Raw genomic sequence first — 26,103 nt, 5'->3', positions numbered from 1 at the left:
CAATTTCCTCAACCGGTTTCAATAACACAGTATGCTCAGCTTTTTTCTTCCCCAGTTATTGACAGCTAGTAATTTGCTATTTCTCCCAAAGACTCATTCAACCAAACCTAAAATAGGGAATGGATGGGTTTATTTAGAGATGGAAGTAAAATGGGAACTAAATTACTTATTTAGATAAGCCCCTTATTTTAAAAATGTATGGAGTTTTCTCAATACATACACCATCTTTGAAAATGGCCCAGATCAAATCTAGCACAGAAATTTTCTTCAAATACTCATGGTTAGCAGTTAGGGCAAAAACTGAGAAAAAAAAGGAGACGTACCCCACCTGCCCACACCCGGAGGCTCTGAGCCCAGATGAAGAGATCAGTATAATGCTGGCTAGGTAAGGGGCCCATCAGCAGACTCACTTTCCTCCACACTGCCCTTGGAATAGAATTCTATGCCATATTAAAAAGGAAAACCACAAATGGCTTACCCTATTTACTTTGAGATTCACAATTAAGTGAGCAAACATTAGCTCCTGCAAATACACTGTAAGTAGTCTGGGTTAACCTTCCAGCCTCCCTATTCACCATCCAAATCCATGCTTCTCATATGACCAGCTACATTTTAAAGGTACTCAATGGGTTTATGAAACCAGTTTATGTGACTAGCTTCAACAGATGCCATGCCCAGGAAGCAAGCTGAAATCACAATCTTGGGGTTCTATGACCAAGAAGGCAATGGAATGAGAACCCCCATCCTGAAGGAATGAGTTTTTCCCTGTCTTGGTGAAACTGTTAAGTATGATCCAATTTTCTTATTTCATGGAAAGAATGTTAGGCTTTAGTCTCATCTTTGAATAAAACAGCATAAAAGAGTCCTAGGATGAATTAATTGTAATAAATAAAACAATCTGTCATTTGTTGTCACTACTGATAAGTATTAATATTGAATAACAACATTCCACTTTTACGTTCAAGATTAAGTTGGTACAATTACACACACACACATCTCTAACAAAAGCCCATGGATTTTGTGCACCTTACTAGGTACAATCACCTATTGATGACATCTTCATCTCTGACTTTGAGAGTCAGGGACACAAAACTATAGCTTTCTAGGGGGAATAAAAAAGTTATTTTCTTGAGCTGGCAACACAGACTCTTATCTTTTCATCCCCTGAAAATTTCAAGAGAAATATTTGATAATTGCTGAAGAAATCATTCATATTCATATTCATTTCAGTATATATATATATATATATATATATTCATTTCAATATATATTTATTTATTTAAATCCAGGAAGAGGAGTAAGAAATGACCAAGGCTAGGTGCCTGTCTCGGTCAGAGCCTTACCGATCAGGGTGTGAAAGACGGCGGCCACGGCGCCGGCCACCACCATACACAGGACAGCTTTGGTCCTGTCTCGCTTGCTGTTCACAAACACCAGGCCCACGTTTTTAAAGTCACTCATGGGGCCTGTGAAGAACTTCATCAGTGAGTAGGCCAGCCCATAGCTGGCCAGCATTTCGACTGCATCTTCCTTGACAGCAGCAATGCCCCGGTTCAAGGCCTGAGAAGGTAAAAAAAAAAAAAAAAAAAAACAACATTAGAAATGGAGTCTCATCTCTGGGGAATCACACTCCAAAACAATACTCCATAGATCGTGTTCCTATAGAAACGCTAAGCAGCTTATAGGGTAAATTTCACTGTAATTTGATAAAGGTTATTGGTCTTCATTTTCATCCAGATTGGCTTCAGTTTGAGAATCTTTTTGTGGGGGAGATACCTGTTTATTGGGGTTAAAGAAATAGAAAAAAAAAAACAGTAAGTATTTTGTTAAATTAGAAAATAATTCTATAAAATTTTGGTAAAAAACTAATTAAAAAAAACCATAATATGTTAAATTTTATTGGTAAGCTGAATGTAAATAACAGCAACAGGCATTCTGGAAGTGAACCAACCTGTTTATGTGGGGCAGGTAATGACTTTTTCTTAAAGAAGGCATGCGTGTGCATGTTCGAATGTGCTTGAGTAAGCTTACATGCTGTGTAAGTGGCCTTCCTAGCAGAATATGCTGTATGCTATGAAGAAATCATTATATGGAATCATCTGGTTCTTGCTGTGCTTTAACTTGAAATGCATTTTTGGGCTCTGTGCAGACAAATATGTATAAAAAGAACCCCTTTAGATGAAATACGATGACCACTTGGGAAGATGCAGTCATTGAATGTTCTAACCACTTTATGGTCCAGATACCCTTTTGAAACTAACCCACCCACCTAGCAGACAAATAGATAACGCGGATGATGTTGGGAGCAGGAGTCCATGTGGACGGAGCTTTATGCCTAAAACCCCTCTAGAACATCACCTCTGTCCTTAGGACCATGCAACGGAGCAGAAAAGTTAGCTTCCAGTCAAGTAAGTATTTTTTAAAACAGACTTTATTTTTAAGAGAAGTTTTATATTCATGGTAAAACTGAGTGGAAATTACAGAGTTCCCATTTACCTTCTAACCCCAGATAGCCTCCCCCACTTTTGCTATCCCACACCCAAGTGCTGTGTTTTTACAATTGATGGACCCTTGACACACCATTATCACTCAAAGTTCATAGTTTACATCAGGCCTCACTCACAGTATTGGATTTTAACAAATAGGATGACATATGTCTATCATCAATGATATGCTAAAGTCTTTGCCCACCATTTTCATTCTTCCAGAGAAGACACAATGACATTCATAAATCCCATATTCAGTCTCTGCATATATAAACTCAAAGTAGAAGAAATGAAAGAAATGCATTTTTTCCTGTCTGCTTCCTATTTGTATTAAGTAGATAGTAATTCATAATTTCTCCTATGAACGTACTGTTATAGGACAGTACAAATGCTACCTTGCTATACTTACTTGCTAAAGTTTATTAAGAATCATACTATATTAAAAATAAACGCAATCTATTGTGTATCATTGATTCTAAGACACTAAAAATCATAAGGTACATTACTAATTTGTATACCACCAAGAAAGAAAAAAGGCTCCCAACTGTAAGATATATCCAGATTGCAGAGATACTAAAATGCGTGTGTGGTGTGGGGGGGTGGTACTCAGGATCTATAAAAGGAGGTATTTCATGTACTCTGAAAGCATTCCTCAGCGTCAAAGGCTGATCTAGGTTTTGGTCTTCATTCAATATACTCCAGCAGGCACTGAGCACAAGCACAGGTGGAGTGAGCCAGCAAAACTCAAGGGCTCAGTCTCTGCCTGTGCTGTGTTCCATTCACTTTCCCAGGAGACACGGCTGACTGATACCATGAATGCTTACGGAGCTGAACGGTCTTTGCAAAGCTTATTAGGGAAAAATAGATAGTCACAGGAAAATACCAAAATGTAAAAATGGTTTTGGAAAAGACTAGAGCAAAAATGTACACTAGCAGTAGGAAGTCATTGTCATCCTCCCGATTAAGCTGGCATTACATAAGCTAGTTCCTGATAATTGTTTCCAATTATGTCTCTAATTCTCTTTCTCCTTTTCTAGTAATAGCCTGAAAACTTTCATGAGCACCTTTTTAGCCTCTGCAGAGCATCCCTGCTGTGATGCCTCTCTTAGAAACAAATTTTCCCTTCTATCACAGTTGATTAAATCCCTTAACACCCTAGAGCAACATAAAAGCAAGAAACTCCCTGACAATAAATTCTGTGTTCAACAGGCACATCTACTCAGAGGGCTCCTGCTATGTGTCAACACTTATCGCTTGATCATCTACCAAATTAATTCCTTTTGGACTTGGTAGTGGATGCTATTGGCACCCCGCCCAGATACCCAATACCGGGTGGTGCACCCATCACCAGCTGCTGGGAGTTGTGGTTCACAGATGCTTCCTTCTCAGGAAGAAGTACCCCAGCCCCTTTGTGTGGGTTAAACACACCTGATCCCCACTGGACCCCCCTGACAGCAGGAAGGGAATGTCACAGGGTTTAGAAGATGAGCTCCCTGCCTCCATGGAAGCCACTCTGGTTTGGTTCACAACCTGGCGTTCCCATGCGACATGGGAAGCGGTCTCCAGTGGAGACCAATCTTTGCTTAACTTCTCTCCAGCTTCCCATTCTGATGGCTTCTCCTCCCCCTGAAAGCACTTGCTCATTAAATCACAATGCACAAGAGGCCACACATACCGATTTTGCTTTTGGAGAACTCTATTTAGGACAACTTCTAATTACTTGTCTCACAGACTGGAGAACTCTGTCTAGTTGTGTTCTTTTTCTTTCCCATCTTTCCCAAAATCTGTGATTGTGGATTGTTTACTTGTTTTTACCTCTCAAATGTATGTTAAAATTTAAACAATATATATTATTCAACACAAGTTTCAATCGCACCTAGTAGTGCTCCTAAATAATGTAGGACTAGATTGTTTATGTGTCTTCTTGGCAAAACTTCATGTTTTGCTTTAAAAAAAAAAAAAAAAATCAGCCCTGGCTGGGGCCTCTGTTACAATGCTTTCTATTTCCACCAACAGTTCCTTGATTTAAGTCCTAAACCTAGGGCTGAAGGGTGGGGGGAGGAGGGAGGACACAGGTAATGATACCTCAGCCTGCAAGCCAAGTGAGAAAGTTTCATTTAGCTCAACCATTATGGCAATTTGAGGAAAGAGCACAGGGTTCAGAGGCATGCAGGCTTGAGCTGGAATCTGCTTCCATCACTTAACTGCTGAGTGGTCAAGGAACTTCCTCTCCCTGAAATAACTCTGCTGATCTTAAATGGGATATAGGCAGGTGGTGTAGGCACCAAGCAGTGACTGGCCCAGACAAGACATCTGAAAACAAGAACTTTTGTCTATTTTCTTCATCACTCTAAGTGAAGAGCTTGGTAAGCCCTCCAATTGATCTACTGAATAAACAAATGAATCGGCTATTATCTATCAAGAATGTAAACGTTCATACTAATTTTTTAAACTTTAAAAAAAATCACCTTTTATTATGAGATGGTATTGCTCAGAAGATATACCATTGATTTAATGTTTTTTATGATCACATTAAATGTGTACATTATTTGAAAAACTGCTTCTGATTTCAAGAAATATTAAAATTCAAGAAAAAAATTCAGAATTGAGGACAAGTAATACATTAATGTTATTAGCCCTTTTAAATTCCCATTTATAAAGCAAGCATTTCCCCCAGTTTGTTCACCTATAATGTCATGATTTTATTTTGATACCAAGGATAATAATATGGAGTCTCCCATCACTTTATAAAGTAAGTTTCCATACTTTTAGCCTTTGTCGTTCTTATCCATCCATATCTAAAATAGTTTCACTCTAGTTTATGGCTTCATTTGCATACTTCACTTTTTATTATTTTTTTTGGTATTAAACTCAGGGGCACTTGGCCACTGAGCCACACCCCAATAGAAAACATTATTTATTTATTTATTTTTAATTAATTAATTTATTCTAATTAGGTATATGTGACAGCAGGATGCATTTTGATTCACTGCATACAACTGCCGCAGAACTTTTCATTTCTCTGGTTGCACATGATGCATTGTTGCACCATAAGTGCAGTCACACATGTACCCAGGGTAATGATGTCCATCTCTTTCCCGCCACGATTCCCCCTCCCCTCAATTTTGAGAAGAGGTCTTGCTGATTTGCTGAGGGCCTCAACCTTTCAATCTTCCTGCCGAAGCTTCCTGAGTTTCAGGGATAACAGGCGTGCACCACTGTGCCTGGCCTTGCACATCTAACTTTTGATTTCAGTGAACTTAGGATGTGAGAGAAGATCAAAATTAATTTCCTTAAAACAGTTCATGTTTCTTCAAAACCACTCTCCAAGTCAACCACCCACCACCCATTTACTGAGATGGTTTCTCACAGTCATTGGGTCCTACCTGCTCTTCAGGTACCTACTGTCTGCATCTTTTGTCTCTGTTACTCGCTCTGCTTTTCTTCACAGCCTGTTCACCGCCTGACTTATCATGTGTTTAGCTGTTATTTGTCTTGGTGTCCATCTCCTCTACCTGAATGTTAGCTCCAGGGAGCAGAGAGCTGTGTTCTCACAATATCCCAGACCTATCATATGACAGGACATCACATGATATATGATCTATAAATATTTGAAAGAATACAATAACATGCATACAAGCAGTATAATCATTTACTGTGATGTGTTCTGGAAAACAAAAAGAAATATGCTAATGAGCTGGATATTCCTTGGTGAGCTTACTAACATAGATAGGGCCACCCCTCTATAGAGGTGATATTCAAGCTGAGATCCAAAGACCAAGAATGAGCCAGTAGGGTGAGGAGCTGGAGGAGAGCAGAGACCTGCAGGAGGTTTGGTGTTGAAGGACCAGAAAGAGGCCAGAGAGAGAAGTGGGGGGGAGAAGGTGAGTTTGGAAAAGCAGATGATGTTGAGATCATTCCAGGTCAGGTGAGAAATGGGTCTTGTGAGGATTCATAAAAGGCTGTGGGCAGAAGCAGGATAGAGGCACTTGCCAGCTGCAGTGACAAGAGTGGTCTGCAGAGGGAAGGGCAGAGGTGGCAGTTGAGAGCTCTGTAGGACTTAGGCCAGGGGAGGAGGAGACTTGGGTAAGGTGGAGCAGAGATGAGAGAAGCAGACTCATGGGAGAGGTTTGGAAAGTAATCAGATGTGGAGATGGGCTGTGTGGTGGGCATGAGGACCAGGGAGAGATCATGGGTGCATGTTGAATTTTTTTAGCTTGAGTTACAGGAACAGTGGTGCAGCTCCTTACTGAGAAGGGGACATGGGCGTGGGGGGTGAAAAAAGGCCAGGGTGCCACTGAGAGGCTGATTCTACCTTTGAGATGCTCATTAGAATTCCAAATAGAGAAGTCAAGTAGGAGAGCTGGCTCTGTGGGTTTGGAGCACAGGGTGTAATATAGATGGTATTTAAAGCCAGAGAACTAAGTGAAGTCATCTGAAAAGGATACAGAGAGGGAGAGAAACAACCTAAGACTCAGCCCCGATGCTCTCTGGGAATGTCAAGCATGCATAAGGCTTCTGTGTGAAGCTGTGTGACGGGCTGTCATGGGTGGTCAAGGGCCACCCCAGCACAGCTGCATCTCTAACCAGATTAGGAAGAACAGACGCTGTGGCTGGTAACCAGGACTAGCCATGGTCTTGAAATGGAGCCCAAAAGGGTCTGGGATGCCTTTGGAATGAATGAGCCCTTGAGGCAGAGTTGCAGCCCAAGACATTCATAAACACAGAAGTCCACTTGCTGTTTAAGGGCAAGTTCCTAAATGTCCTTGGGCTTTTACAAAGTAAAGACATGTGACTTCAGATTAGAGCCAGATCTACCAGTACTCCAAAATCCTAAATATGAATCGGTTGGGTTCTGATCCCAGAAGGTACATTCTGGGACCTTCCTAGACACTTCAGACCCCTAAGCCCTGGATGTGCAGGATCGGGGAACGTTTGACTGTAAAACACAGATGCCTCTAGGAAGCTCCGAGGGGGTCACATATTCCTTCATATCTTATCTGCCAGGTCCACGGTGTTCTGTTGCCTGATCTTTTCCCTCACAGTAAGATTGCAAAACCACAGGATATTAAAAAGTAAAAGCTCCAACCTTCAGGGAAATGGCTGCCAAATCCCATAGGTATGAACTGATCTCCCTGGTATGAGTTGTCTAGAACAGGAAAGAGTTCCTGACATTTTAAATTTGGAATCTGGAGACCAGCGAAATCTTTATACTACAGACTGAGATTCTTTGGGACAAGTCACGAGCTCCTGCCAGTCATTTTAGGCCAATGTCAGTGCAAACATCTCTTCAAGTGGGAAAGAAGGTTGTTGTACTTCTGGGGCCAGGGCCAGGTGGAGGCTCCTCCCAGAGCAGGTCTGGTGTACAAGGGAAGACTGTGAGGTGCTGATGTGTAGACGGGTAATTTTTCTGAACTTGGTACAAAATTTGAGCCAATGAGCGGTCACCATGGCCACAATAACAAAGGAGCACACTAGTCTGGACCACAGCCTTGGGTTGCCATTCTCCCTGGGGTTTCAATTGTGGTTATAAGACCTGGGAGGGGTCCTTGAGGTCTGCCTCGGTCACGCTCATCAAGTTTCTACCTCCTCCCAAGAGTGGCCCTGCACAGCCTTTGCTCCACCCACCAGATGAAATTCCTGAAGGGGTCTGAAGAGCTCACCAGGGCTGAGCAAAAAGGAGGGGAGAGGGTGAGGGAAAGGGCCTCGCAGCTGCGTTGGACTCCTGTTCTCTAGGGATGAACAGTTCTAGTTCCCTGTGTGGGCTTCCAATCATTCCTTCTCCACTCTTTCATAAACTCCCTGCTTCTTAGAGACTCACCCCCACCCCCAGCCTTATTCCCATCTGATTCCAACTACCCATGGAGATGCTCTCTAGAACTTCACATAGAGAAGGCAAGTCCCGTAGGGTCCCCCTGGCCTTCACTGGGCATTCTGCCACTCAGCTCATAAGTGGCTCTGTGCCTCCACTCTGTAGGGAGAGTTTCAAAAGCTGACAGTCAACCCAGCTGATAGCCTGTCAGTTCCACGCCAATGTCCTGCTCTGCTCTGCTTTAGCCACCACTCTTATGTGACACTGTTGACTTCTTTGATTAGAGTTGTTCCACTACTCAAATTTCGATGAAAATTGAACCCTCTGGCTGCAATCTTCTGCCACCTCATTGATGTAAAGTTCATTAAACTTGTCACACTCTTGACTCATCCATCTTCTCTCTTGGGTTCTCCTGTCGTCCCTTCCCTATTACTCTGGCCTACATTTCATGGTCAGCACTTAGCCACACCTCTCCAACACCCACACTCACTGTCAGCGGACCTGGGAATCTCTAACCTGGGTTTCGTCTGATTTCCCCCATGCCACTCCTGCCTTGCAGACTTGGGCTTTGAGAGCTGCTGGCGTGACTACATGGCACAATGTCACTACACAGGCCTGGCCTCAGACTCGGTGAGGCAGATGGCTGCTTGGATGGCTCCTGGTCGTCCCCACTCCCTTAATCTCAGTGTCCCTAGGTCATGCCATTCCCTCATAGCAGATAGCCTCAGCTCTTATACTATCTGCAATAAGGAATTCATCAGGTAGACTCAGTTTCTTATTATTCTTTCTCCTAGAACAAAAGAAACCACCACCAACAACCTCAACAAAACCTATCTATCCCAAACCCTTCCTGTTACGGTGGAGAGGCTGTCTGACCAGGCGGGTGTAGGGCTACCCATCTGGGGCTCAGCACATACGTCCCACTGACCTTTTCATCTCCCTCTCCTGTTGGATCTTTTCAAGTTGGTGGCTCTTTCCTGTCAAGGTTTCACTGTGTACATCTCTTCCGTCTCAAAATCTCAAAAAGAAAACTAATCTCAACTCCAGACCTCAGATCCCATTGCCGTGTGCACCAGGGTGAGCTGTGGTCGTCTGTCCACTTTCCAGGCTGCTAATTCCTTGAGGCAGGGACTGGGTTGATTTGCCAGCAGTTTTCCTGCATCTGTTCAGCAGGATGAAGAGTCGAACTCAATACATGAACGAATAAACGTGTTCCCTGCTCCATAACTTACACTGGGTTATCCATAAATAGAATCCTCCAACTGGAAGTTTAGTTTTCAAAAACCAAACAAATGATTTTTGGTAGAATCTATGCGCTTAGAATATGCAAAGTGATGGCAGTAGCACTGTACATGTTCCTGTAATTCTGGAAATTTCTCAATAGAAAGACAGGGGCTTCCCCTGCTGCTTCTAGCTGGGCAGCCAGTAGGCTGTTTAATGGCAGACACAAACAAAAATGGAATGCAACCCAGGGTCACACTGTTAGTCTCCTAAACGTAAAGCTTAAGTAAAGATTTTTTACGACTCTACTTTTCCCCCTTTCTTTAGACATCAGTTGGGATACAGGAAAAATCATTCTTTATGGAGTCTAACTTTGTAGCAGAAGTTAACTACTATAAGAAGAAAAATCTGGTTTAGATTTGAAGGACAAGACAATCTTTTCTGATGGGACCCTGGAAATCCAAGAGCACCCTGCCCAGGGTTGAATTTGGGGTGGGTGTGGCTCAGGGGTAGACCACTTACCTGGCACATGTGAAGCCCCAAGTTTTATCCCCAGCACAGATGACTAAACAAACAAGAGCAGAGGTCTGGGTGGACCACTGACTGATACCAGGGTGGTGATCTCCAAATCCTGAAAAGGTGGTATGTGTGAGGGCCACCAATACTCAAGCAGGATGGCTGTGCCACTGAGGTGATGCCAAGGACCTCGGGCCTGATCCTGTATCTGACATTCATGGTCATGTGAGGAAATGGTCATGTGGCTCACATGGAAATGCTTTTCACATTCTTCTACAACAAGGTATCCAGCTGGAAATTGGTATGGTTCCTAAATACCAACAGGTTATCATAGGAAACACTAAAAGTTCCCTTTCATGATTTTCAGTAAGATGACTATTTCCTTTGCTTGCCTCATCCTGGAAGCAATCATTTTGTTCTGCCAGGAAATAGCCCACACTGTCCTCTAATCCCTTTGATAAAAGATGACTCCCCCATCCACAGCTTCCATCTGTCTGTTACACCTCTTATGGCATGAACTAAAGCGACCACTGGAGCAGGTAAATATAGTTTAAGAATCTTCCTCTCACCCATGGTCATCAGAGAATTTACATTTGTGGAAGTGTGGGAAATTTGGAAGCCCACATCTAGCTGCAGACACCTGCAGAAACAGCTTCTTCCCAGGACGTGGGGAGTCAGCCATTTTGGACTGCAATCTTCTCCAGAGTTGGGTTCCTGTAATTTTCCACTGTTATTGTTCTGTTGGTGTGTATTTTAAAAAGTGGTTTGGGTTAAATTAGATCATTTGTCTTCCCGGTAGTTTTCCAGCTATGTTTTATTTTCTCAAGGATCTATACTGCTCCAAACGAGACAGCCTTGCTCTGTTTAGCTGGAGCTCCAGCACCGACCTGACACCCACACACCAGGCTGTGGTTGAGAGGGGCCACAGAGGGGGGCGTAAAGCTACTGCCCTGGGCAGTGCTGCCCAATTCAGTGCTTCCTGAAAACCCCAAGATGACCCTGCCAAAATATGACACTGGTGTTTTCTGTCACTTCCCAAACCCAAAGAAGAGTTTCTTCAAAGAACAGAGGCAAACTACTGAACAGGATCTGATGAAGTATGGCTAACTCAGCTTTTTCCTGCTGGTCTCTTCAATGTGTCTGGGTACAAAACAGGATGCCCTCTGCATCTCTCCATTAAAGGGTATATTTTGGTGTCACAGTATCCTCCCCAAATTCAAGTTCATATAAACATGAACCTATTCACCCTGACCAAATTCAATTTAATTGGAGATGGTGGAAGGCTTAACAAAGAAGGGATATTACTACGATAATTCTAGTGTCCTTTTAAAGACCAAACACTTCTATGCCATTTAAAAACTTTCACATATTTTTCACCTTGAACTTACATCTTTACTGTTACTGAAATTTCCACATTCTCTGCTAACTTTTTTTTTTAATTTTTATTAAGATACATGGTCCCTAAATGATATTTCTTGGTTGATATTTCAAGATTATGCCAATTCACTTCAGAACTGAGTTTTAAATGTTTTCATAGTTAACAACAACTCTATAAAAACAGCCTGGAATAAAAGATTAACTCTGTGATCTTGGGAGTCTATCATTCTTTTTTTTATATAAATTTTTTTTTGGTGTAGTTGGACACAATGCCTTTATTTTATTTACTTATTTTTCTGTGGTGCTGAGGATTGAACCTAGGGCCTCACATGTGCTAGGCAAGTGCTCTACCGCTGAGCCACAACCCCAGCCCCGAGTCTGTCACTCTCCATACTTACTCTTTCCCTACTTGGTGACAGATTTTTTTCCTTGATTACTCTATAACCTTGACCTTGGCTAGGGATCTCTGAGCAGCTCAGAATCTCCACTCCTTTTTCTGACTTAATTGCAACATTGAGATGTGTTATCTGTAGCCTTCCATTGATTTTTATAAATGCATGTGTACCAGGTGAAGAAAAAGGGCGCACCCATTTGCATTTGGGCCCCACGAAATTCAAGGAGCCCAGTAATGATGATGCTTGCTCGCATTCCCTGAGCCTGAGCAGACACCATTCTAAGAGCTTCTCTTCTCCTGATGACTCTGTTAGGGAGCTATTATCATTTCTTGGCTTGCTGGTGATGATCTGGAGCCAGGTCACTTGCCCAGGTGGACATGAAGCTGAGAGCAGACTCCAGAGAGCTTTCTGTTCCAGCTTGTAAGCCTCACTCTGCTATATGAAGACCAAATCCTCCTTTCACTTTGATTAATACTGCAGGTGCTACCGAACTCTGCCTCATACCTATACTTTAAACAGAGATGTCTAGCTATCACATTGCAGAGAACTTTTGGAGAAAGACAATTTTTATTAAAAAATAATCCCAAAGATCCTAAAGTACAGATTATTTTTTAAAAGCAGTACTATGTGACAATATGACAGTGTAACTGTGAAGGATGAGCCAAGTGTGGCTGAAGACATCATGTATCTGAGTCACAGGAAAAAGAACAAAAGAAACTAGGTCAGGGATGTTCTGCAATCAGTAAGTACTGTGCAGCTCAAGAGAACTCGGAACCCGTGAATACAGCCCTGTGCAGGGTGACCAGCCGAGCTCAGCCCTGGCCAGCCGTCCCAGCAGTGTGGGGGGAATGCTAAGAGCTCTCTACAGAGGCCTGGTAGAGATGTGGACCATAATGCTATGGGCTCCTTGCTACAAGGGTTAATGCATCATCCTATCATCCTAATGGCATTAACTTGTTTAGTGGGGTTTTTTTTTTTTTGGTACTGGGGATTTAAAAGTCCAGGAGTGCTTTATCACTGAAGCTTCATACCCTGACCTCTTAATTTTTTTATTTTGGGATGGTTCACTAAGTTGCTAAGGGTCCTACTCTGTTGCTGAGGCTGGCCTTGAACTTAAGATCCTCTTGCCTCAGTCTCCCAAATTGCTGGTTTTACAGGGATGTGCCACCAGGCCCATCTTTAATGTTTAATGTTTTTATTTGCTTCTCAGCTACAGGATTCATTTACTTCTGCACGGGGGTCCATTTAAACTCACTGTTGGAATTTTAATACACTGGCACACACGAAGTTTTGTGAATGAATTCCGAGGATCTGGGGCTTTTGACATGATTGTTTTTAGGAGATGAGTAAGAGAAAGCTGCAAGCGGTCATTGAACAAGCTTGTCCATCCATCCCATGATGAGCCCGACTAAGCCTAGTCTGTTAGGAATAGAACATTGCAGAGTAAGGGTCCCGTCTGTTCTATGCACACGCACCTGCATACACAGAGAGGCACATGCTGGCTGAAGTCCCCATGAGCCTCAAACAGATAGCATTTAACTGTGTGGAAGCTGCTGCAGTTTTCTCTGCAGTGGGCCTGTCATCCCCTCACACTCCTGTGTTTCTGCCTCCCCACCCCCTCTGCTGTTATTGGTTTAAATGACTGATTTATGGAATTCAAGGCAAAGTAAAATTATCTTGCTGAATTAAGCACATTACAGGAAAGGATGAAGGACACTGTCATGCGCAGACTAAGCAGCGAAGCATCCAACAGCCTCATTAGCTGCAGCTGAGATTTGAGAGTTGCCTAGCCTAAATGTATGTTGTCTTTAAAGCGATAGCCATGGTTTATGCTCCACATTTTTCATGGAGAAAACCCTGATATGATAAAGTAATAAGTTAAATAACAATGTAGATAAGATTAAGTCCTTTGCACTTATCTAAAGACAGGCAAATGAACACGTGATCACCAGTTACTAGTCCATACACATAGTGTGTGAGGTAGCAAACAGAACTGCGGGGCGTCATACTGTCAACGCAAATTCCCTACAATTGAGAACTTGTATCTTTGAAACTCAGTAGCCTAAAATGTTATAAAGCCCTCTTGCTTTAGCCCTTGCACTTACATGGGTGAGGGGATAAAGGGGACCAGGGAAGGAAACCCCTTCCAACCTTGTCCGCTCAGCCCACCTGGAAGGCTGCTGCTACATCAGAGGGCAAATCTGCTGGTGGAGAGCAGTGACCCCTCCCAGGAGCACTCCGGGACCACAGGAAGAATGACAACTTCTTACGTAGCAGTCCTACAAGACTAAACATGATTTCACGCACGCTCTCACTGGTTTCGTCTAAACAATACAACAACAGGGCAGGAACTGAAAATTCCCAAGCTGCAGACAAGGAAACTAAGGCTCAGAGACTCCAGGCCTTGCCCAGAGTTCTGGCTTCATATACTGCGGCTCCCAAGTCAGGACCAATGAGCCTGTCAGTCTGGAGTCCCGCCCCCTCCAACGCCAAGGGGAGACGGGGGGGGGGGGGGGGGGGGGGGGGGGGGGGGGAGAGGGAACAGTGCAGGATAAAAAGGCACAGGATCTAGTGACGGAAGCCAGATCTTGTCCCTACCCTACATCTTAGCAAAGAAGAATTAACAGGACCAGCAGCTCAATAAAGCTCGTTGGACTGAAGCTTCCAGGTTGGTCTCCAAAGAAGAGAAAAGAACTCAACTTTATGTTCCTCTTCTCTGCCTTCTAATTCTCACTTCAAGGAGCAAGTGGGTACCTGGAAAAGACCCTGCCAAAGTTGGTACAGCCCCAGCCAAGCCTCTGCTGCCTCCATATGGTGCATGATGATGAAGTTGTCCCCAAGATACAGGCCAGAGGCCCAGCACTGCCTGACTAGAGAAGGCGTGTGGCCATCCCCAGAGCTCCTGCAGTGGCCCCAACCCAGTGCTGAATCTTCCACGCATGCTGGGTTTGATTTTTCCTTAGTTTCTGTCCATCTTTTCAATACCTGAAGCTTCCAAGAACAGTGAAATTCCCAAGAAACTACCCACTGAAAGTGTTACTGATGCCTTTGTGAGTGCTGTGAGGTTTCTTTTCAGAGAGTCCAAAGTGAAGCACACTAATGTATGAGTTCTAGATCTTCCCAGTTGAAATTGAGACTATTTTTTTTTTTCTTTTTTTGGTGGTGGTGCTGGGGATTGAACCCAGGGCTTTGTGGATGAGAGGCAAGCACTCTACCAACTGAGCTATATCCATAGCCCTGAAATTGAGACTATTTTAAAGCATCATTTAGGAAAACATTAATATAAATGTGTTTTGGGAGAAGAGCATTCTTGATCCTCCAGTAAAACTCCTTACTGTAAGTTTACTATTTAAAAGCGATCAGTGTCAAGCAAAAAAAAAAAAAAAAGAAAACTAGAAGTCTTTCTCCATTTCAGATGGACACACATTCTATGTCTCATTAGACCAATAAGCTGATTAGAACAACATCAGACTAAATAAGCAGCCTCTTTCCCATTACAAGAGAGACAAAACCCTAAATTTCTCTGGAATAATTCAACCAGTATTTTTAAATGGTAAAATAATAATAATAATAATAACATTTTGTTGGAATACATAAAACAAGATCCAAATAAATGGAGAAGCACCAAACTGTATTTCCTGAATATGTCAAGGGATCATTCTGAATTCACCTGTAAATCTAATGGAGTTCAGTCAGAATTCCAACAGTTTAGATTTTCCTCAGGACCTAGGCCAAATGATTTTTAACTTCATACAAGAGAAAAGCCGAGAAAGACATGAAGCCCAGTGGGGGCAGAGGGGGCTGGTCTTATAGGACAGTGAGCGGTGGAGAAGGCAGCTCACGGGACAGCGGTGAGGCAGGGACTTGGGAAAGGATGCCCCACCAACAGCAGAGGAGACTGCTAGCCCCCGTAAAAAAAATCAAACAACCGATAGAACCTGGTGCTAGCTGAGATTAGGTGTGACAGCAAATTTGTATTATTGGCAGGTGTGTAAACTGCTGTGACTTTTGAGGAAAAAGAACATGTCAAGAGGTATTAAAGTGTAACAACTCCCTGATCCGGTAATCCCTTCAGAAATCTATCTAAACAAAAGCACTGGGACACGATGACATGCAAACAAAGACGTCATTAAAGCACTCTGTAATGTCAGACAGCTGACAACCCTCCGACTGTCCACCAAGGTGGGAAAGGTAAGTAACCATGGCGGATCCACACAGTGGAGTGTTACACAAGAAGCATGAAGTGGAGCTAAATGTACTGAGCTTCAGGACGCCCACCACACAGTGACAAGCTGAAGAAGTTGCCCTCAGGCAACGTAAGGCATTCTGTGAGGAAAATGAAAAGCCTCCAGAACGTGGAAATACATTTGTGTGATCTAAGCAGAGGGAGAGGGAGACATCTGCACCAAGCTGCTAATACTGGCTAGTTTAGCTGGGAGTGAGAGGGGCAGGAAGGGGGAAATCATTAACTTTCACACATCTGCACTATTTTACTTATTACAGAGGGAAGATGTTACTTTTATTGTTTACAATGACGAAAATAAAAGCACTTTTTTTCAAGGCACATAAAAACAAATAAAATACCTAAGTTTCTAGGGTGCAAAGCCAAATAACCACTCCTCAGAAAAAATGTCCACGTGTTGCTTCAGGCAGGCTTTAGTGATCACGGGGAGGACAGCTCTCAGCAGAGGCCTCCCTGCTCATCTCCTTGAACAAAGGCCATGAATGATTTCCAGTGCTAGGAGCTGTGCACTGGCCAAAGGCCAGCAGTGGGGGTCCAAAGCCTACACCTCGGGCCTGAGAAAATGCAAGGATCTTCTCTATGCTTAACTCCGCTTCCTGTAGCCACTTGTTTAAACTCTTCAAGGCCTGTTTACACATTTTTTGATGTGGCACTTAAGTCAAGATTTGTTTACAAATAGGCAAAGCCATCGGGACACACTCTTCGGAGCACAGAGTCATTTAACCCAGTCTGCACGTCAGCCAAGGCTTCGCGGAGTCCTAGGAACTTAACAGGACTATCAGTCCTGCCTTGTTAAACCTCGTGTTTTTGAAGCCCAGTCTCTGAATCTCCTTGCTGTCATCTTCACCCGGTTGAAATGCCAGCTGAATGTCTTCTTCTCACCTTCTGCCCAACCTCCCAGAGCAAGGTCATGCCACTGCTCTCCCAGGAGGCCTCCTCTAACTAATCTGAGCACCATGACTGATCTCAGTGCAGGTACTAATGTCATCATTTAACTATGCACAGAATTCCTTCATCCAAATACGCTCAGCCAGTGTGTGTGTCTGCCTGACCCCACGCTCACGCCTGATCAATGCCCGTGTTGACTTTCTATGGCCACTACCTCGTGTACGGGGTCAGCAGAGAGCACAGTCTCAGGCAGACACAATGTGCTCACAAACCTGAGAACTGGGGATTGGCATGTAACAGTTACTGACTGATAATTGTCATAAGGATCAGAGTGCGTTTGTATGAGAAGAGGGAGAACAGATTCACGGAGCATGGGATGCAGAAGATGGGGGCGGAGGAGAAGTCGGGAAAGATGGAGAGAAACACACATGGGGCTATCACTGAACACATGCCCAGATGTAGGAGGTCAGTAGACGACTCACAAGATGGGATGACAGTTCTAACTGACCAACATGAGTGGGAAAGGGTCTTCAGAACTAAGGTTTATGAGCTGGGTGCGGTAGGGGAGGCCTGTAATCTCAGCAACATAGGAGGCTGAGGCAGGAGGATACAAGCTCAAAGCCAGCCTCAGCAACTTAGCAAGGCCTGAAGCAACTTAAAAAGACCCTGTCTCAAAATATAAAGGGCTGGGGATGTAGGTAAGGTGCCTCTGGGCTCAATCTCCAGTAAAGGACAGATTTATGGAATGTGCTGTAAGTAACCATGTAAAGAGGGGGAAAAGCATGTTTCCCATGTCACAAGGTTACCTGGGGGCTCTTTAGGTATAACTACAACTCAACCCACTTGGTATTATATATGACAACCTTTCTTAAGGATTTTGAGCATCATTCCGACATTACTGTTAAAACTGTTCAACCAAATCTCACTCTGAGGCTTTCTTTGGCTTAAAAGCACTTTTTGAAAGCAAATTTTGTAGTCCTGAATCTCATTTGGGTCCAATGCAGTTACTCTAAACCCATGATGTGCTTCCAGATTGGCAGGGATGAAAAAGCTAAGCCCCCTTTCCAAGCTGTGTCTCTTCGGAAATTTTCTGAAGTGTTCAGTATTTTGGCTTGGCAACTGCTCCTGAACACTAAGAAATACATCAGAGCAAACATTCCTTCTTATTTTACTCAGAAGTATCTCCCAGGGTCATTTGTTAAATTTCAAGATGACCAAACGCAGATTTTTAAAATTGCACTTTAAGGATTAACGACAACAATAATTCTGGACCTTGAGTAGGACACAGATCTACTCATTGTGTAAAATTAATAACTCTGATGATACATGTGCTTTAAAAGAAGATTTTGGATGCCTTTCAATTCCACAATATAGAATATGGTGCTTTCTCACAAGTTAAAACACATTAAGATTCTCCCCTGATTTTTTTTTTTTAATAACAAAAATGTTTCCCTATAGTTATTTACTTCTGGTGAAGAGGAAAGTAAACAAATAAAATACGACAAGCTATTTTATCACCTAGCTTTTAATCCTCTCAAGCACACGTGGAACCAGAGACTAGTCCTATGTGACTGTGTTACATGTTTTTGGCTGATGCAAAAATTGAAGAATTCAAAGAGAAAAACACTGATGAGGAAAAACAGGAAGTCCTAACTTTGAAAAACACTCAAGCCACCTTCTATGCAGGCCTCAAAAAGATTAGACAAACTAAGGATTTGTTGACATTGGCTGTAGATTTTGAAGCAGGGTAGAATCTTAAAAATACATCTGGAATGAGGCCAAATCACTTATTTACTGGTTCTCTTCTTTTTCTCTTTTTTGTCAAATACCTTTAAACACAAAAACTGCTAACCAGAACTATAAAATTCTTTTCACATTCATCCCTGAACAGATTAAAAGAATTGTTTTCAAGTACCCTCTGATGTGAGTACAGGGGTCTGTGTTGGACATTATTCTCTTGAGTTATCACATCTTATTTGATCTGAAAACCCAGCAAGTGTGGGGTCTTAGTTGTTGTGAAAGATGAGGAGATGGGGCTTATGGGGTTCTGGTGTCTAAATCCAAACAAGGAGCTGAAAAGCCAGTGAATTCCAAGGTTTGTATCTGGGTTTCTGCATATTCCCGCTGTGCTATCTTAGGTATATGACAACCTCTCTGAGATTCAGTATCCTCAATAAAATAGGAATGCTTCCCCAAATCTGTCTCCCATGGAGCAGGGTTTAGGGTTAATTAATTAATATGATGTAGCAGTGGAGGCAAATCTTCAACACTCTCAGCCTCCCTGAACAAGGACAGTGGTAAAGCCATGGTTTGGAGACACGAGTCCTAAATCAGAAACTCTGGCATGTGAGCACACCAAGGCTCCCAGCAGACCTCGAGGTGCAATTCTGGCTCAGAGAAGACTGGACACAAGGCATGAAGGTCTCTGGCATTTCTGAGAGTCTTCTGGAAGTTACTGACTTTTTAGAATAGCCACAGCCTATGGATCGGTTCAGACCAAACGTCACTTCCCCATCACTCTGGTCACACTTGCATGACCCCTCAGTGTGGTCTGAAGTGGGATGGCAAGACCCCTAACTTTGGGATGGAAGGCTAAACTGAGTGACCAGCAGTGACCATGCTGACCCAGACTTCTTGAGATGTAAAGATTCTGCTCAGCGGGAAGGAGAGGGATAGCAAGAAGAGGAATGGCAGAAACTGCTTGGCTATTTCCCTAAAAATGCAAAATTACAGCCTCGACGAAATCAGTTTAAAACTGCCTTCTCTACCCAACCCCTCTGCAGCATAGCAAGGATCCTCTAGCTTTACTAAGGCTTTTCATATTCTTTTTAAAAACATGGTTCCCTTACTTTACAAAATGAGTAAAACTCAGTTTTGAATAAATGCAGCCACCCAGACAGAAGTTAAGCAAAATCAAGCAAACTTTTCATCACTCAATATTTTGCCTCATGAATCTGACAGCTTTAGAAGGAAATGTGCAGAAGGTGTGCAACGAGGCACTGGTTTTACATTTGCAAAAGCAGCTTCCGACCATACCTCCCCAAGTCAAATCTCCCCGGGCCTCTGCGTGGCACCCACCCAACTCTTCCCTTACATGCCAACAAATCTCTGCCACATAGGTGCCACAGTGAAATTGGCCCTCGTAGCAATCACTAAAGGAATAAGAGGTTGTTTAGAATCTATCATGTGCTTGGTGCTGTCCAAAGCAAGGAGCATGGCTCAGGATCCTCTAAAAGGGAGTCCGTGCTTCCAGAGAGATCACAACACTGAACAGAACATACAAAGGACATTGAGGTGCTAAGAGCAAACCGAGTGCTTGGGGAGCACAGGGAAGGGTCCTGATCTGCAGAGGAGGCTGAGGGCTTTGAGGGGGTGGTGGGAATGACCAGGCTCAGCCTGCTGTGGTCTCACAGAGGCGGGAAGGGCAGACTGGTATCTAGACAAGAGACCTGTGCACCAGGCTGGGAGTTCAGGTTCTATGTGATGGGCAACAGGAAACCGCGGACCTGAGTGTAAAGTGTCTGAAGACCGACCTGATGGGACTAGAGAGGTAAGTCAACAGAATCAGAAGCCAACTCCTGTCATGGCACGCAGGCAAGAGATGCTCCCCTGGGACCCATGGGGATGCTGGGAAAGGGAAATGTGACCATGTATATTTTTATGTGAGATATGAGTCTGCCGCCTGTCACGAGTTGTCCATGGGCTGGACTATGTTGCACACAGTAGCCTAATGAGGGGATAAATCTGGCATTGGGAACCCCTCATGGCACCCCCACAGGGATTGATCACCTAATGCAGGTGACTTTCCCCCTCAAGCTCTGCCTGAGATCCCACACAGCGCTGGAGATGGGGGTGACCTGCCAAGATGTCAATCAACCTGACAGCAAGACACACAAAGCAAGACACTGCCCTTAAAACCTCTCCCCTGCCTTTGATATCGTCCTCCCGCCCCCATATAAATAAAGCAAGTCAAGTGCAGGCTCCATTTTGCAAGTATAGAAGCTCCATCCATATGATTGGCTTGCTTGTCCCACCCCTGCTTTTGAAAACATTTTCTGTGTCCTGTGGTTCTTTCGCAGTTTTATTTCTCTTAGCTTTTATTTCTTGGCCAGCCCATTCCACCGAGGGGAACCCCATTTCCATCACCTGCGTGGGAGTGGGCGAGAGCCACCAGCATCCCCCCTTCTCTGTGCTAATCTCCCGGAGGAAGGACTGTCCCAGGCTCCTTCATCCTGAACCGAGGTGGTCAATGAGCACTGACTAAAGGGAAGACATTTCAGGACGGCTGGCAGGGGCAGCGCAGGGCATCACCACCTGAGACTGGGTGCCGGAGACTGCAAGCTGGAAACACTCCCTGGGCTGACCACCCATTCTTGAAGTTACGCAAGATAAAAGCCAAACCAATACTTAGTTACCACAAAGCCTAAAATAAAGGAGAGGTGGATATTCTTATCCAAGTTTGAAGAGTGAAGAACAGGTTGGTGGAGCCGGGATGTCTCAGATTCAGTCTGCCTTGACCTTGACGCCAATCCGAGGACTCTGGGCTTGAAAGAAGCTTGGAGGGATGCTGTGGGATGGTGAAGACCCAACAGGGACACACCTCTGTCACTTGCTCAACCCACATCGACTCTGCCTACGTGCACGATAGTTCACATGATTCCGTGTATCCTAGACCCCAAGCAGGGCCAATCTCACGATCCCCAAAAACTCTCTGTCTCTGGTGACTTTACCCAGTAGCTCATGGGAGTTTCCCAAGATTCCAGGGTGTAGGGCCTGTGCAGAACTGGCAGCAAGGTAGGTGGTAGGGGATCAGAGGCCAGTGAGACCTCTGGACATGGAGCGCAAGAGTTCTGCAGAGGTACAACAGGATAAGAGGTAAGAGACTGAGTAGAAGATGCCTGGGGGACGAGGAGGCAAAGGTCAAGCAGCCAGCACCAGATTTTCAGGGACAGTTGCTACAAGTCTCAGTGGCTGTTCCACCTTCACTGACTCAGCTCCTCTGCCCTGGAAAAGCTCAGTCCCACATAAGGTCTGATGAGAGAAGTTTGCAAGTGATGACTAGGGAGCTGGCCAGCCGGTGGCCTTGGGAGGCAGCAAGCCAGGCCCTGGCAGGAGCAATCTCCTGTCCCTTGGCTCCTTCCTGGGGCAGTGAGGCCTCTCCCTCGACATCTGCTACCATTGCATTTTTGTGTTGCTGACTGTTGAACAATGAATGGAGCCACCGCCCACGGGGTGAAAAATGTTTGTCTCTAAGTGGAAGAAGTAATGCTAACCAATGATCCATTCTGGCCTGCAAAGCAAATGTGTTTGCTAAGCTAACACTTATCTGATAGCAGACTTGTGTTGGGATAAACAGAAATATCATTAGGATCTGTTTACACTGGTGAGAACAAACTCTCCCAGGCTGCGGGGTGGGGGAGTCAATGCCACTGACTGCAGGGCTCCATCCTCTTAGGTTTGCAAACTCCCAGGAATCCTCATGATTTGGGCAGGAAATCTCTGTTGGGGAGTGTCCGGGAGAATACCAACCCATCCTGGGGCAGGAGAACATATTTTCCAAGGACACCATTTTAGCCACAGTGGAGATCTGAATTACTCAAGCTGGAGCTGAATGTGGCAGTTTCTTGTGTGCCCAGCACTGGTGATGGATCCAAGGTGTGGCACACTGGGACACACAGAGCAGGGAAGTGGGGTAGAGAGCAGCCCTGACCAGGAACACGAACTAACAACTAACGGCAGCTGGTGCAGCACAGGGAGGATGTGGGGGCTCTGGGGTGCCTGATGCAATGCTGCTTCTCTCCCTCTCCTTTCTCACACTAATTACCTAACAGATCTCCTACCATAAGAATTCCTTTGTTTACTGTTAGATCACAGTCTAAAGATAAATGTCCCCAGATTTATTAACTGCTGTAATTTGGAAATATGCGTGGTTAAAAGTTGGCTCCCATAGGCAGATGGCTTCTTAAGGTACAGTTAATTATGTTGCCCATGGAGCTGTTAAGCATAATAAGCACATGAGAGAGGCTGCTATAAGTCGTGGTATAATGAGCTTGCTTTTTTAACAGATACGGCCTTCTAATTTGCAATCCAAGGCTTGGAAGCAACCCGTTTTCTTTTCTGGGAATTATGTTAAGGCTGCATTTAGCATTACATTGTCCAAGGACTTCAAAGAAATATATATATATATATATATATATATATATATATATATCGCATTTGCTTCTGTATAAGGTGAGGCAACAGAAATGGAATTCCTTCTGTGCTGTGAAAGGCAGGCTCCTCTGTTCCCTTTGCTGTCCTGTGCATTTTCTAAGATAATGAAACTAGAAGGTGGTGCAGAGAAACAGTGTGTGTCTCAGACAAAAAATGCCTGACCCAGGCCTGGTTCATTGTGTGTCCACCCACTGCATCTCTCTCACCACACACCAGGGCAAACAGCTGCCTTTTTTTTTTTTTTTTTTTTTTTGGAGCTGACGTCCTTAATGTTTGTGCACAAAAATATTTTCCATTTTCTTTGTGGCATGCTAATGACAATATAAAGTTTGGTCACCAACTTGGAGTCATTACTGTCAAGTATGAAAATGTAGCTAGCAACACGAGAGTAGGAAAAATGCTCCTTCAACAAAGGTAGTGAAATTCAACCATGACTGTGAAACACTGCTGCCCACTGATTGATTAGGCAGCATTTTTGCATTTGAAAAAATAAATAAATACAGCTTTTATCCTGACTTAAAGAAACCCCTGTTACAATACTTTGTGGTCCTTAAACTCATTTAAGTGAAAATAATATCAAAATCATGAAATTGATTAATAGAAAATTTTAAAACCAAGAAAGAATGCTGAAATATATATATATATTTTGTACCAGGGATTGAACCCAGGGGCACTTAATCACTGAGCTACATCCCCACCCCTTTTATTTATTTATTTTTTTGAGACAGGGTCTCCCTAAATTGCTTAGGGCCTTGCTAAGTTGTTGAGGCTCACTTTGAACTTGCAATCCTCCTGTCTCAGCCTCCCAAATTGCAGGATTACAGGTGTGTGCCACTATGCCTGTGAAAATGCTGAATTCTTTAAGCAAACACTCTCCATTTTCAGATGGGGAATATACAAGAGACACTGCAAAAGCAGATTAAAGTTGAAAATGTAGAAAAGCAAATATTTTGATCTGAGCCCAGAGAATGAAGGGTTGACTAATTACTCATTATACCCTGATACCTTACTAGTGTCCTATTCCATAGAGCATTTTATAATTAAAATCATTTTGGGCACATTTTTCTTCTAGATTGTCAGAGTCGACCTCAGCTGAAAAAAAAAAATCCAATGTTTTGATTTGGTATTTTATAAAGAAATTTTATATCTATGCCTCCTTATGTATATATATTCAGATAGATATGTAAGTGTATATATGTACAAATAAATACACATTATATAAAACACACACACACATAATATTTAACTGAATCATTGGACTAAATGTTTATTTACGAGGTTGCTCCATTTCTCTCTTATCTTTTTTAGGACCTTATTTGATTCTTATCTTTTTCTAGGACCTGATTAGATGCCTTCTTTAGCTTTATGTTCTTAAAGTTCTCTAAGATCTCCAGGAAATCAATTCCACTGCTCTGTCCCCTCCCTACCCCTAAGAGTTAGAGACGTCTGGAGAGGCGTTACCAGTACCCATTCTGAAACTCCCCGGATCTGGAAGCTGACTTGATAACACTGTGCTTCTGAAAGCACTTTCCAGGCTGGGAATATAGCTCAGTTGGTAGAGTGCTTGCCTCACATACACAAGGCCCTGGTTCAATCTCCAGCACCACACACACACACACACACACACACACACACACACATACACACACACACTCTCTCACACAAATCTTCACTACTTTCTAAGGAAAACTATTGTCCAGATGCAAATAGGTGCTATGTACAAAAAAAAAGGCTTTAAAGGTGAAGTTACTGTAGAAAGCTAAGTTAAACTTTTTTTCTTAAGCTACAGAATTTCTCAAAGACTTTAATTGGCCAATGTGTGCTTTAAATCTCCAAAGGGCCAATGGAATTATTAGTTTCCCATGTTTTTGCCTTTAGAACCCTGTTTTTGAGGTCATGTCACATAATCATCCTTGGGACATTGGGATGCTGCCCTGACCTCAGCTCCAACACAGTGAATCTAGGCAGGATGGGGTAAGTGGATCCAACCAGAATGCTAGGAAACAGGGTGTCTACACCAGCCCTCCAAAGCTCAGGTCTCAACCTTCATGACTCTTCTCATTCTACATGGAATCCACTTGACGGGTCCCTTCCAGCACTTACATATTGTTTAGCTGCTTGAGTGACAGTGTGAAATGTATACTGAGTTGCAAGGTAAGATCTGTTATTGTGTCAGGTGGCCAAAAGTTTAAAAGCCCCATCTAGGATGGAGCTGCCAAAGGCAGGGGCTGAAAGTCGAGGACTTTAAGCTCTTTCAGGTCTTTAGTGTCAGTGTCCCATTGCACTATATTTTCTCTTTAGCCTTAAATTATTATATTTTACACCTCTTCTTCTCTATGCTCCCTTGATCTTAGGGAAATCAAGGTTTCTAGTTATCCTATGACCATGGTGATGTTCACATCTGTTCCCTCTCCAGCCAAGTGCTGCTTCCGGAGCTCCTCCTCTGACACCTCTCCAGACCCCTCTGACTCCACACTTTAAAAATGACAGCAGTGGCAGAGGCAACAGCAATGATAACCACTCGTCATCAGCAGGGAATGTGTGGCGAGCGTTATCACTTGGTCCTACAGAAATCTTAAGATGGGGATAGAGCTATAGCTCAGTGGTAAAGTGCTGCATGTACAAGTTCATGTACAAGTTCAAGTGGTAAAGTGCTGCGTGTACTGGGTTCAATACCCAGCACTGCCCAAAGAAAAAAGAAAAGAAAAACAAAACAAAACATATGAAGCAGATCCTATTATTTCTCTGATTCCATATGCCAAAGAAACAGAGGTACAGACTCTACACCCCAGACTGCACAGCACAGCTAGGATCAAGAAAGCCAGTCTGAATCCTGCCTGTAATAGACACTCCTCTACACGTCCCTCGACCATTCTCAAACCATTCTCTCATGGTTTGCTTGTCACATCCCCAGGTGGCTCAAAGTTCCAGGCATGCAGAGCTGTGTCCTCT

The 26,103-nt window shown here is 43.6% G+C and overlaps 1 protein-coding gene across 1 annotated transcript in view; it reads right to left on the bottom strand.

Annotated features, from left to right (window-relative positions):
- The window catches only part of Ankh (ANKH inorganic pyrophosphate transport regulator), a 136,634-nt gene that overhangs the window by 54,737 nt on the left and 55,794 nt on the right, over window positions 1-26,103 (bottom strand). Inside the window, exon 2 of the mRNA XM_027950369.2 lies at window positions 1,344-1,560. Coding sequence (XP_027806170.1) covers window positions 1,344-1,560 — 217 coding nt within the window. The remainder of the gene's footprint in view (window positions 1-1,343; window positions 1,561-26,103) is intronic.

Source organism: Marmota flaviventris, chromosome 5 (genome assembly GCF_047511675.1).
Source record: "Marmota flaviventris isolate mMarFla1 chromosome 5, mMarFla1.hap1, whole genome shotgun sequence".
NCBI classification, from domain to species: Eukaryota; Metazoa; Chordata; class Mammalia; order Rodentia; family Sciuridae; genus Marmota; species Marmota flaviventris.
The sequence above is the reverse complement of the archived record's forward strand: the minus strand, read 5'-3'. Positions and strand labels throughout refer to the sequence as shown.